At 31.6% G+C, this 14062-nt stretch overlaps 1 protein-coding gene across 1 annotated transcript in view; it reads right to left on the bottom strand.

Annotated features, from left to right (window-relative positions):
* LOC140438850 (nose resistant to fluoxetine protein 6-like) overlaps nt 1-14062 on the bottom strand; it is a 151377-nt gene that overhangs the window by 103205 nt on the left and 34110 nt on the right. The window contains exon 3 of the mRNA XM_072528493.1: nt 3845-4062. Coding sequence (XP_072384594.1) covers nt 3845-4062 — 218 coding nt within the window. The remainder of the gene's footprint in view (nt 1-3844; nt 4063-14062) is intronic.

The raw sequence follows: 14062 nt of genomic DNA, 5'->3' as shown, positions 1-14062 counted from the left end.
ATAAAACTATTTTATTCTACTAATTATTATATTTATTTATTATTTTATTATTATTATATATTTATTGATTATTATTAAATATAATATAGCGTAAGATTAATATATAAATATTACAATAATATACAATAAAAGTATAATATAAGTAGAATGAAGTAATATTTTAAGTCAAAAAGTATAGGTTAGAAGCTTACAAATAGGTTATATTATATGAAATGGATTTAGCATTATGTTGGCCAGTATTTTTCATGAAGCCTATTGAGAAAAACTTGTTGATATATATGTTGGTCGGTTAAGCGGCTTCTCTCATCTGACACAATATCATTCAATGATGACACCAGTCTCTCTGATGCCACCGAACTTCCAACCAACGACATGTATTTTTTAGCTATAAAAGCCAAGCCTGGCATACAAATTCTGTTCTGCTCCTAGAATGAAAACGGATCACTTAATCTCGGCAGCAAAGGCTGGTGCAGATATAGAGTCAATCCGAACTGGAACCACTGTTCACCAACTCCAGATCGTGTGAAGACCAAAGGGGGTTTGATTTTAAACTCACTTTAGCTTCTTTATTCTGGAAGGAGCAGGAAGGAGAAAGTTTTTCAATTTCGGTAAGATACATCCTAACTTACGAGCCTAAATTGGATGTGACTGTCTCCGCCACAGACGGATTCAGATATAGTTTTTTGAACCTCGGGTCCGTGATTGTAGCATGGCAAAGCAGGGGGTTTCGTAAAAGCTTAGTGCCCCTCTCGTAAAAGCTTTTGGAACAACTTTTGGGCTGTACTAAGGTTTGGCTTGAAGTTTGTTAAAGATCTTTCGATAATAGACACAAGGGGGATAACATGGCTAGCAGTAATGTACTGGGAACCCGAGATCTCCTTTGCGGCCTCATCGAAAGGCGATAAAATTTCAGTAGTCAGATGTAGAGAACAGTAAACCAAAATTATTATACTACTGCTCAACAGAGAGCGCTAAAATAATTCAGGTTCTATTGTCATTGAATATATTATGAGAGTAGAATATAATATACAATTATTGTATTTAATTAATGATGAAAATTTAATTAACCATTTAAAAATATAATCTTCTAAAATACCCACCAATTTTCCTCTCCTCCCAAACCCAAAAAATTCCCCACCCCAACCATTTCAACCTATAAAAAATTTCCCAGACTCTTTCAAATAGGATTAAAAAAAATAATATCAACATAAATATTTTATGTGAAAAATGGACGAAGTGTGAAAAATAGATGTACCAGATCGCTTCTTATGTAAATATTACGACTACAAATACCTTTTCAACGAAATATTATAATAAAACTTAATTGTTTCTGGCTGATGTAAGTTTGCACTTTCAGTTTGTTTCTGTATTTATAAAATAAAATAAAATTTGAATTATGGTTTTTATGGAATAGTTACTTGTAAATAATAATTATGATTGGTATCCAAAATAATACCTAACCTAATCCTAATCACGGTAAAAACCTAATAAACGGTTTTTACTTTAAAAATAAAAAACCGGTTATAACCGGGACAACAAAACAACCGATAAAACCGGTTATTGCGAAGTAAAAAAACCGGTTTTCGGTTAAAACCGGTAGGTCTTTCCCATCCCTACCTCCAAGAAAGTCGTCTGTAGAAAGTTTTTATCTAAAATGCGTTGTTATTTGACAATATTGAAATGAGTGAAAAAATTCGCTTTATTTGCTTAAATGCCATGACGCAATAAAAGTTTCGATAACCACGAGTTAACACGCCTTTTCTATTGAGTTTTCCCAAGATATTTCAGACAAAAAATAGTGCACAGTAAGTTTTCTATTTTTCAAGCGAATTTTCGGCTTCTTTTCATTGTATAATAAACTACATTCAATTTAAAAATTTAATTTAATTTTATTATTTATTCGCTGAATAAAAAAAAAAAACAAAATCTAGTGTTCATTATTGATGTAAATAAGAGCCTTGATCGCTAGTCTGTCGATGGTACGCTACAGTTGAAACTAAATATTAAGTTTCATCTTTCCAGATGTAAAGGTAAATTTTTTTAGTTTTGATGAAAAAATATATTATTTACCTAGATTTACTAATCTATATAGCTCATATATATTTATATATATATATATATATATATATATATATATATATATATATATATATATATATATATATATATATATATATATATATATATATATATATATATATATATATATATATATATATATATATATATATTGTTATGATATGTAAAATCGAGAAAAATATTGGTTTGTTTAAAAATATTTCAAAGTTCAAAAACATTAAAATAATTCAGATAAGTAGGATAATATCCAACAAACATTTCGAAGAAGGAAAGTTATTAAATTCTTGGATTACCTGTACTAAACAAAATGTAAGCTTTGCATAAATTATTTCTTTGTTATACTTGAGTGACCCGCATAATTTTAAGTGAAATCCAAAGACAATTAAACGGGGTTTTCCAAAATACATTAATGCAGTGATTAGAGACAAATAGAAGAGATTTTAGAAAGAGGTTTTTGTTAGTTTTTAAGAATTATAGAAAATATCATTTGTAAATAAGTTTTAGGAAATTTTATAATTATAGGTAAAAATTTGTTTGTTATCGAAATGAAAAAATGGGGGAATTGTGACGAGTTTTGATTGGCGGAGATTGAAAAAGGTGGTATAAGTATGTAGGAAAAAGTTTAGCGAGATTGAGGAGAGAGAAAAGAATAATCAGTTGGTTTTCCAAGTCTGTAAGACGAACAGTGATTGTTCTCTGGTGGTTCCCAAGAAGCAGCAAGCAGTAGTCTTGAATGTTAGTGAGTTTTTGTGGAGTTAGTGTATCTGACAGAAGCTGAAGCAGCAAAATATTGTAAGTCATATTTTCCTACTTATATTCCAAGAGTCACTGTTCAGGCCAACGAGAGATTCAGTTTATCGTAAAGAGAAGATATTCCAAGAGTCATTTTTCACTCGGGCCAACGATAGATTCAGTTTATCGAGAGGAGAAAGGCTATCATAATTTGAATGATTGTTGCTTTTGAAGGAGATCATTAAGGCCGATATACTTGCAACAATCTGTTGTAAGATTGCTGATTACATAGGGAGCGGTTGAGAGGAGATAATACAGTCTACAAGTAACAAGGATTTGGACCACTCATCATCAGAGAGAGATATTTTTGTTTTCTGCAGTTTTTTTCTTTTATTGATAACACAATTTTTACGCGTAATTTAGAAAGGATATAAATATTTTGATTAGGAGAGTTAGAATAGTTTGGGATTTTGACTTTTCAATTAATATTGTTTGTACCATTAATTTTGATTGTTCACGTACGGAGAACAAAATTTTGAGAATCCTTATATGAGATTTGTTTATTGAAAACTTTTGAGTGTGAATTATTTCATTATTTTTATTTCAATATATAGTGTTAGATCATATGTGTTTTTTATTATTCCGGTATTCTCTGGACCTTACCTTTCACATGTAATAGCATAGATATTGAAGCACGAATTTAACCCTGAGATAAAAGAATTAAAAATTGTGATAGAGTCATAATCATATCATTTAAATAATTTTAATTAATCAAAAAAATTAATTAGCTAATTATTGCTTGGCGCACCAAGACTTTAAATATCACAATAACATATATATATATATATATATATATATATATATATATATATATATATATATATATATATATATATATTTATATATATATATATATATATATATATATATATATATATATATATATATATATATATATATATATTTGCCTATAGTAATTTCGAATTATTGAAATGAATCGACCAAAAAAAAACACACAAATATTTTAACTTACATTGCCATTATATCTCCAATATCTATCTTCGGTTGATCGACTAAAGAAAAACACTGTTTGTCTGTTAGATTAACCGTTAAATTAAGTCCATCAGTTAGTTCAACTATGCTTTTATTAAAGTGAGGAAGTATATCATCTGCTCGACAGGAATCAGGTACGCAGACCGACCATACTAGAGCTACAGCATCCATAACATGGTCTTTTAGGTGGTAAAACATCTTAAAAAAAATGTTATCATTGTTTATAATATTTATGTTATTATCGTATTAAATATTATAATTCGTTAGATAATACATAGGAAATATATATATTACTAATAACAAAAATAAACGAAATTAAAAGAAAATTAATAATATATTTTTATATTAAATTTAAATTTAAATTAATAAAATAATATTTTTATTTAATTCAATACATGCTCGGAGCATCAAATATTTTAGTCACGATGAAAACCGGAGAAACTGTCCTGAAAAATATGGGAAATACACCAATAAAATGGTTTCTCGCGCTCCTGGAACCTATGTTCGTTGACGCAGTTTACGGTGTAAAGAAACATTGAACATGGATTTTCAATTTATTTAGTTCTTTTAGACAATATTACAGTCTAACTTTATTTACCGTAGGTCCAACGTGTTCCGACATTTCCAAAATTTTAGTTTTCCGATGAAAAATAACAAATTTTTATTGCGGAAAATAAAATTGGAAATGTTTATTTTAGCAACGTGCTTTCAATGTTATAATAGGATTTGAATATCACTCGAGGACTATGTGATTTAAAATCGTTTCGTAGTCTTTCAGGCTACTCGGATACGCCTCAAAGCACTTTTAACCTGGCAACGTACTCGATTATTATAAATCCCATAATTTTTTGTAATTTTAATTGCTATGTGGTCAATTGTCAGTTTTTTTGCCATGGATAATGTTTTAATTTTTGTTTAAAACTATTTCAATTAATGTAATAATTTGATATTTAGTTCTTGTGCTTATTAGAAAATAATTTAGTATCTAGAATATACTCTAAAATTAGAAACAATAAACTGAATAGGGTAACGGGTACAGTTGTTGGCCGGTCACTAGTGATTGGCCACTTTCACAAAAATCCGAAATATTAAGATTTTCAGAAAATAAGGAAATAAATTTACTTTCATTTAAATCTGGCAACATTGTTGTATATGTGGTCTAGCTATCATCTCTCTCAGTTAAAATTATCTAGTTGTTACGGCGTGTGTTGTTTGAAGCTTAACAGGTGCATCCAGATTTAAGAGTTTTTTAAAGAATTTGTTAAGGAAGGCTATTCACGAGGTGAGTTATATTGGCTAATAGTATTATGTATCTGGGTATATTAATATTTTATGGCGATTTAGTGGGGTACATCTTACATTATCAGTGGTTTTAATATTTAAGTTATGCATTTTTGGCGGTAAATTTGAGTGGCCAAGCACTGTATCTTAAATATGTCCGTGTTATAATGATTAGCCTGCCGGCCAATTACTGTATCTACTTCGAATTAAAATATTTATTATAATTTAGACTTTTTCAGCCTAGTTTGGTCAAAAATAAGATATTTTAAACATTTTTTCTTATTTTTTAAGGCAATAACCGACTGGCCGACTGCCGATCACTAAACCACAGGGTGGCCAATGACTGTAATGTGTAATAAGAATATATTTTTTGTCCGGATTTGTATTTATAAAATTACAATCGTTTTAGTTGTTATAAAATTAATGCTAATGTGGGCATATTGAATCAAATTTGAAACGTCCGTATTGTAGCTAACATTATTACTAATAAATGATTTTTATTTTCAGAATCAAAAATGCCAAATATCCGCAAAGATAAAACGTATCACAAACAATATACAGAACAAGATCTTCAGTCTGCTTTTCAGGCCATCGAAAATGGCATGAGCCAACGAAAAGCCGCTGAACAATTTAATGTGTCAGGAGCAACATTGCAGTTTAGAGCAAGTGAAAAATTTAATGAAAAAACTACCCTTGGTCCCAATCCTATTCTTAGTTTTGAGGAAGAGAATCGTTTAAAGCATTGGATCATAACATGCCAAGACAAAGATTTTCCGGTAAGAGTGGAAGATATACAAGACTCGGTTCAAGGTTTTCTTGACGCAAATCCACGTGCAAATCCTTTTACTAACAATCGGCCCGAAAGAGGTTGGTATAGATCCTTTTTAAAGCGACACCCAGATTTAAGTGAGAGGACTCCAGAAGCAGTAACGGCAGCAAGTTCAGTTGTGTCTGAAAAATATGTAAAAAAATGGTTCACCGGTGTTCAAGAATACTTGAATCGTGAAGGTTACATTGATATTCTTCAAGATCCTTCACGTATTTTAAATGGCGATGAAACCTACTTCCCTTTATGTCCCAAAAATAAACGAGTTTTGGCTGTAAAGGGAAGCAAAAATGTATATCAAATAGAGCATCACTCTAAAGTTAATTTGACGGTTATGTTTACCTTTACAGCATGTGGAGAAATAACAGCACCAATGATTATTTACCCTTATAAACGAATTCGTAGCAATATTTTAAATACCGTTCCACGAGAATGGGGCATAAGATGTAGCGATACGGGATGGATGAAGAATGCAAACTTCTATGAATATATAGGAAACGTCTTATATAAGTACCTAGTTGCGAAAAACACTAATTTTCCAGTTATTTTGTTCGTTGATGGACATAAAACTCACTTAACCATTCAAACTAGTGAATTATGTTCAAAGTTACAAATTATTTTAGTGACCTTATATCCAATGCAACCAGAATTATACAACCTGCAGCTGTTGCTGCATTTAAACCATTAAAGGCAAATTGGAACCGGGCAGTATTAAAGTTTAGACGCGAAAACCCGAATTCAGTAGTTACCAAAGAGAATTTTGCATTGGTACTAAACACAGCCATTAGTCAATTAAAATCAGATTCCATAATTATTGGCTTTAAAGCAACTGGATTGTATCTATGGAACCCTGAAGCAATAGACTACTCCAAATGTTTAGGGAAGATCAAAAACCCGCATAAAGGTATTTATCACACTATTTCTATGACAAAATCAATAACATATGAAGATTTTGTAGACACATTTGGAGCCGCAAAAATATTAGAATTTCAAAGTTTGGATAATTGCGAAGAACTAAGTGGAGATTCAAAATTGCTCGTTAATATATTTAATTTATTTCAAAATACCATAGATCTACCCACGATTCAGACCACAGAGACAAGTGGAATCACAAATGATATACAAGATACCTCTATCATCACAGAAACCCATATATCTCCAGATATTACACTTAACCCTGTAGGTGACAATAAAATCATATGCAACTTACAAGATATTCCTGTTATTACAGAAAAAAATCTACTTTCGGATTTTTGAATTCAACTTCCAGAAAACGTTGATATTACATATAATATAAAAGATGTCACAGAAGATACAGTGACAGAAGATATTCAATCGACATCCAATAATAATCCGCCTTTAGTTAATCAAGACAACTCATTATCTAAAGAAATTGACACCTCAATCAACAAAATATTTTTTTGGCCAAAAACCCCAGAAAGAAAGGGCAAAAAGCAAACAGAAAGGTTGCCTTTCGTACTCACTTCTTCAAATCATCAAAATGCAGAAAGGCGTAAAATTGAAGAACAAGCAGAACAAGAGAAAATAAAATTAGAACGAAAACAAAAGCAAATTGATGCAAAAGCAAACAATAAAGGTAAAAAAAAACAGGGAAATCAAGATGAAAGTAATAAAAAAAATTGCCACAGGAGTGAATTCCGGGAGCAAAAAATGTCAAAATGTTACAGTAAATACAGTTGATATTGCAGATACAAATATTTTGAAAGCAGATACACTTATTGATCATACAATTAAAAGCACTACTTTGAAAAGTGGAGTTAGAGTACATATACAAGATGTTGTTGTCCTCAAAGAAAAACAAAATTTGTCATGAAACCAATTTACTGATTCTGTAGAAGAAAACGTTAATCTGCCCACAATTGATAACATATTTTTTGATGCCTGCAACAATATGAATTCATCAAATTTGAAGACTATATCCCAAAGCAAATGTACAAATTTGGAAACCAGCCAAGAAAAACGTGCAGGTGAGTCGGCTAAAAGAAAGTTATTTTTTGAAACTGAGGGATATCCAGAACATGAAAAAATACAAATTCTCTCAGATATAACGGTGAAACAATCAGACGACACCAACCCACCTGTAAATAACCTTTTGTATACAGAATTGTGTTATTCTTGTTCCTATAATATATCTAAATCAGAAGTTGGAATAAAATGTCTATTTTGTGTTAGAGGCTACCATATTGGTACTTGTGCAAAGAAACAACAAGAAATTGAAAACTTGTTTTGTGTGCCTTACCTGCACGAGCAAAACAAGAAAATTAGGAATTTTATGAATGGCCAATGACTGTAATTCTATATGCCAATAACTATATTTGTATGGCCAATAACTATATTTGTATGGCCAATAACTGTGTAGTTCTGTAAGTTTTCAAATTTGTGTTTATTTTTAATATAAATTATTATTTCTGATTAAAATAACCAGTGTTTTTATGAAATCTGATGTTTCATTACTATTAAAAAACCCTTACAAAATTTTTCACTTTAAAAGATAGAAATTTACAATTTTAATTCAATTGGCAATTCCTTAAGTGGCCAATCACTGTACCCGTTACCCTATAACTTTGTAACAGTTACTTGGCAGTTTAAAATTTTTAAAAGGGAAACCATTTTGTAAAACCAAAGTCCAAAATTACTCAGGTACAAAACTTACAAATAGAAGTTCTTATGGACTTATAAAACATTTTACAGCCATTGTGTAATAAAAAAAAAATAAAGAAAATATATTACACAACCTTATATATTACAAAAAATCAAGGGAAGCAAAGGGTAAGTCTATCTCAAGATGTCACAATTTTGTTCATCACTGCGTGGAAAATATTAAAAGACAGAAAGAACGTTTCATTTAATTGCCATCTTTACATATAGCCAGACAAAGCTTCAGGAACTCAATTCTGCAGAGGTCCATTGTAAGTTAGTATAGGTTGTGTGGGTGTACTTAACCTTCCGATAAGCGCACGTATGCTATCTATACGGAGACCTATATTAAAATTCTCGTATAGGTAAATCTGAGTCTTGTAACTTTACCTTGTAATAGGTAATTTTTAGTTAAAATAACCTGATCCTGCCTGAATGGCAAGTAGAAATTTTTCCTGATGTCAACTAATAGTTTAAACTCTGTATTCTCTACACATTCTTGGCTAACCTCATTGAGGTGTCAGGGGGTTTATGTGCATTGCTTATTCCCTCAATTTGAGCAGTGTTATGTCATCTACTGTGTAAACTGCTTGATGTAAAGTACATGTCTTAGCCTGCATGTGAAAATTGGTTCCTTAATTAGCAACGTGTTTATCCAGTTGCTTACCCATAAATCCTATTACCCCTTGATGCCGCGGTAATGTTTTTTCTACTGAACTGCGTGGATTGTGTTTTTGCACCTTTGCGGGAAGTGTTCCTACTTTTCGTTTAAAACTTTTTATATCAGTTTTTAACTACTTTATAATACCAAATAAGTAGATAAGCGCAGAAAAGGCATACCTGTTTAATGCCTTAAACAGATTTTTACCGATTATGACATTACCGATATTACCAAGATATGACCGATTTAGCTGTCTCACTCTTCGCACAAACTCAGAAGTTAGTTCGGTTTTAATTTCTTTAAGGTCAATCTTCCGCGCTTGCTTTACTCCGACGTATTTGTATATATCATTGTCACCCAGATGTTTTGACCATCGCATATCAAAATCTCCGGGCTAAGCTTTTCCTCTAACTATATTTAGTCCTTGCCTAAGACTTGTCTAGTCCAAAGTGCATACTAATATCACTTAAGAATATTTTAACAGTCTTTAGCATCTAATCCAGGTGGTTTCGACTGGAAGCCATTATTTTGAAATCATCCATATACAGCAGATGATTAAGCTTCGGCACAACAGTATTGTTATTTTTGACTCCACAGACTCAGCTTTCTACAACTCACCGATGTGGTGGACTCACCTAGTCCCCCTGGAAAAGGTCCTGGTTAATTGGGATATTTTCAGTTTTGATGTCGTTTTCACCGGGTATTTGAAGGTGAATTTGAAGGTCTTCCACTCTGTCATTTTATGCTTTAAAAAGGTCACTATCACTGTTATCAACTTTATATATTTTTAATGTATTTATAAGCCATTTATGCGGTAATGAATTGAAGGCCTTTTTGTAGTCAATAAAGGCATTAAAAAGGTTCATAACTGAAAATCTCCTGGACCAGATGAAGTTCAAAACTTCTGGCTATAGAAGTTTTGGAATGTTCATGAGCTTTTAATAGTATGAATTAATCATGTTATTTCTAATCTGCAAGAGATTTCTTACTTAGGGAACTTACCGCCCAAAGACTTATTTTCCTACTTTGTACAGATTGGTCATATCCTGCGTAGCACAGCGTATATTTCAACACTGTTCTCTAAACAATACTATAGAGCCTTAAAAGAAAGGATGAACTAAGGATTCAATGAGCTGCAAAGAATAAATATTAAGCGACTCAGTCCTTTCAGGCTAACACCAAAAAGGAACCTTTTTACTTATTTACTACAAGAAGGCCTTCAATTCATTACCGCATAAATGGCTTATGGATACATTAAAAATATATAAAGTTGATGATTGGTCTTAACATTACATATGAAGTCTGTTATTAACTCACACTTTACTATTGGCTGTTCTAGCAATTTTTTAATCAAAAAACCCATGCCCTATATTCGATTCTTGTTAATGCTATTTATAAACTATATCCTTGTTTTTTTTATCCGTATTTTCTTATTTTTGCTTCATATTTTCTTTTCTGAACTTTTTGCTCTATACAGTGAATTTGTATATTGTTTTCCTACTCTATTTTTAATCTGTATTTATTTTGTTAATAATGTTTTCTAAATGGATGTTTATTATTGTTACTAATTTATCTACTTCTGTTTACTTACGTTTTTTTCTTAATATTTGTTGATGTTCTTAATAACTTCCACCTCTCCTAACAATTTAGAATTTCTTTTCGATGTCTTTATATCTTTTGTTTCCTTTTGACTCTTTTTCTGAATTTGTGTCATTACATTTTTTTAGCTGCTAAATACTGCCTTTTGCCTTAAAGGTGCAGAAAAACAACGTTTACCTCATTTTTTTGTACACGTATTAAATGCTGTTTGCTCACATCATCAGTATCTTAATTCAATCCACCAGAGTTTATTTGCTATTATATTTAATTTTTATTTATAACGTTCTTAGTTTTGTAGGTCGTCCTTATCGGCATTCCAATTTGATATTCGATACGAATGCATTAGAAAGGACAGCCAACCCAGCAATAATACTAAAGCTGTTTGAAAACTGTGACGTTGATGTGAGTGATGACAATACTAAAAAGAATTTTACAGTATAAGTATGTAAAAACATACATACTTAAAGAATAACATAACTTAAGAGACAGAAACAGAAATGAAGATATTAGAAGAAAATGTAACGTACACTGTATAAAATAGTAAATAATAAACAGAAGAAAGTAAAATATTAAAAGAATACGTACATAAGTGAATAAAAAGTGGTAAAAATTAGAAGATAATTCATAAATCACTAAACGGTAGAAGTCTCGGCCGATCGTGCAAAAGATGGAGTAACCGACTATAGTCGGAATATCAATAAATGCTAGACAAAGCTTAAATTCAATAAAGAAATTGTGAGTTTAATGTAAAAACCTCAAAAAGAGTAATATGATCAAACCTATAACAATCATTGTAAGTTAATAATGAAATTATTCCATGTCATGAAAAAGTTCACCATCTACTATCTTCTTCTTATTCTCTATCTGTTTTTCTTTGTAAAGGTCTTGTAGCGTCATATAATTTTTTTAACTTTTTGCGTCCTCTTCGTATTCTTTTACTTCGAAAAATAAGTAACTAGTCGTATATTTACTTGATCCAACCATCGTGTTAAAGACCTTTCTCTGGACCTTTTGCCGGCTACATTGCCTTTAATTATCATTCGTTTTATGCCTTCTCTTCTGCTAGTTTTATCATTTAGCCTTCTGCCTTCAAAATCAAACATAAGCCTCCACTAATTTATTCTAGTTCTGTCGATTTTGATCTTCCTCACGTACTTGGTCAACCTCTTTCTTTCTTTCTTTTTTTTTTTTTGTCTACTCGTGATCTTTATACTGTAATTTTTTGGCTCGACGGCCCACCATTTTTTCTGGCTTCAGTTCTACTTCAACCATGCTATGCGCTTTATGACATCTGTGACGCCTGTTCCAGTCCTTCTGCTAGTTATGTATTCAAAATATCTTAAATATCTTAAGTATAATATTGTGGTTGATAGTTGTGTTGAGTTTAGTGGTTATGTTTAGCTTAATCTAGGTTTTAGCTAAATACCTAGGACATGAAATTGTGATTGGCAGGGATAATCAGACCCAAAAACTGAGGAAAAAAATCGTTCTTAAGTAAACAGCATATGGAAAACTTGCCCACATGCCTGAAGAGAAAAGGACTTGATTAATGCGTTCTCCCAGTCTTAACATATGGTGCAGAAACACTTATTTTAACAAAAGCCTCGGCTACCACACTCAGAGTTACACAGAGAAGAATGGAGCAATCCATGTTAGGCATAACTTTGCCAGACAAAATAAAAAAACAAAGAGGTCAGGAGAAAAACAAGCCGACTGTCCTCATTGAATGGATAGTAAAGATGGAGATGAACAGTTAGAGAAAAAGTTATTCGAATGGAGACCAATTGAAGACAGAAGAAGTGTTAGTCGACCATTTACACGATGGGCTGACGATTTAGGAAAAAAAAACTGGATGAGAATGGAGCAATATAGATGGGGTTAGAAACACGAGGAAAAAGCCTACGTTCAGTAGTGAACTTTTGAGGCTGGATGATTTCTAGTTTTCATCTACACCTAGCCAAAAATCCTTTAATGGATAGTGCTATAAATCAAATAAACTCTATTAAAATCAGGTGAGCAAAATTACATGCACTGCCGGAAATTAACAAATTTTTAAATAAGTTAGGCCTGGGCGGCCTATATAACCAAAGTTTTGCTTGTCATCGCCTTTACGTGTTTCCCATTTTTGCCGTTTTGACACAGAGCCGCACCTAAATATGCCATACATATACATTTATTTAAAACTTTATATTTTTTAATTATTATTTATTTATTTAAAAATTTATTTATATTAAAACAAGAAAATTGGAATATCTCGGACATATTACACGTGGAGAGAAATACAGCTTGCTCCAACTGATTATGCAGGGAAAGATCCAAGGAAAGAGAAGCATAGGAAGGCGTAGAATGTCATGGCTGCGCAACCTGAGAGAGTGGTACGGATGTACAATTTGTCAAACATAGGATGAAGTTTGAAAATCTTACAATTGCCACGCCCACCTGATGCGCACTAAATTTATCGAAAATATACCAGTCGAAGTCAACAATTCAATGTGTAAAATTCGGTCGGTACAGTCTGCGGAAGAGTTTTCTTGAAGAACAGTGAGTCCCAGTGACTTAAAATGGAATTTAAATCAAAATTAAATCGAAAAGTTTTGTCCGGCCAAAGCCGAGAAATTATAGCAAATGTTATGCCTTTTATGAAACAAGAAGCAAGGGTCAACGTACCTCTAATAGACTTAATACAAGTGCAAAAACGTGTTGTAAGAGAAACAGGTGTAAGTTTATCCGCCATACAAGCCATTTCGAAGGAAATGGAGTGCATCGAAAGTGGTACTGCATCAACAATTAGTACTCAAAAAAAAATAAGTCGGCTTTAAAATCTAAGTTTGATGACTGCGACAAAGGGGTGCTTCGTCGATTTATTATTAATTTTTATACTACCGAAAAACAAGTTCAAACTATACGACGAGGACATAAAAAATTTGCCACTGAGTACAACTACAATGGTTCGCGTGAATCACTGAGAAAATCAATGGGGGATATAGGGTTTGGTTGGAGAAAAACAAAAACTAATAAAAAACTTTTAATAGAAAAACCCATTAAATTCATTACCTTCCTAATGATACCTACCTACCGACTCGAGATGTTTTAATAAATTAAAATAAAATAATCTTTGAGGAAGACTGTACCTTATCACCAAATCGAGCGTTTACGTTTTCCCTCTTTTACTC

The sequence above is a fragment of the Diabrotica undecimpunctata genome, chromosome 4, assembly GCF_040954645.1.
Source record: "Diabrotica undecimpunctata isolate CICGRU chromosome 4, icDiaUnde3, whole genome shotgun sequence".
In the NCBI taxonomy this organism is placed as follows: Eukaryota; Metazoa; Arthropoda; class Insecta; order Coleoptera; family Chrysomelidae; genus Diabrotica; species Diabrotica undecimpunctata.
The sequence above is the reverse complement of the archived record's forward strand: the minus strand, read 5'-3'. Positions and strand labels throughout refer to the sequence as shown.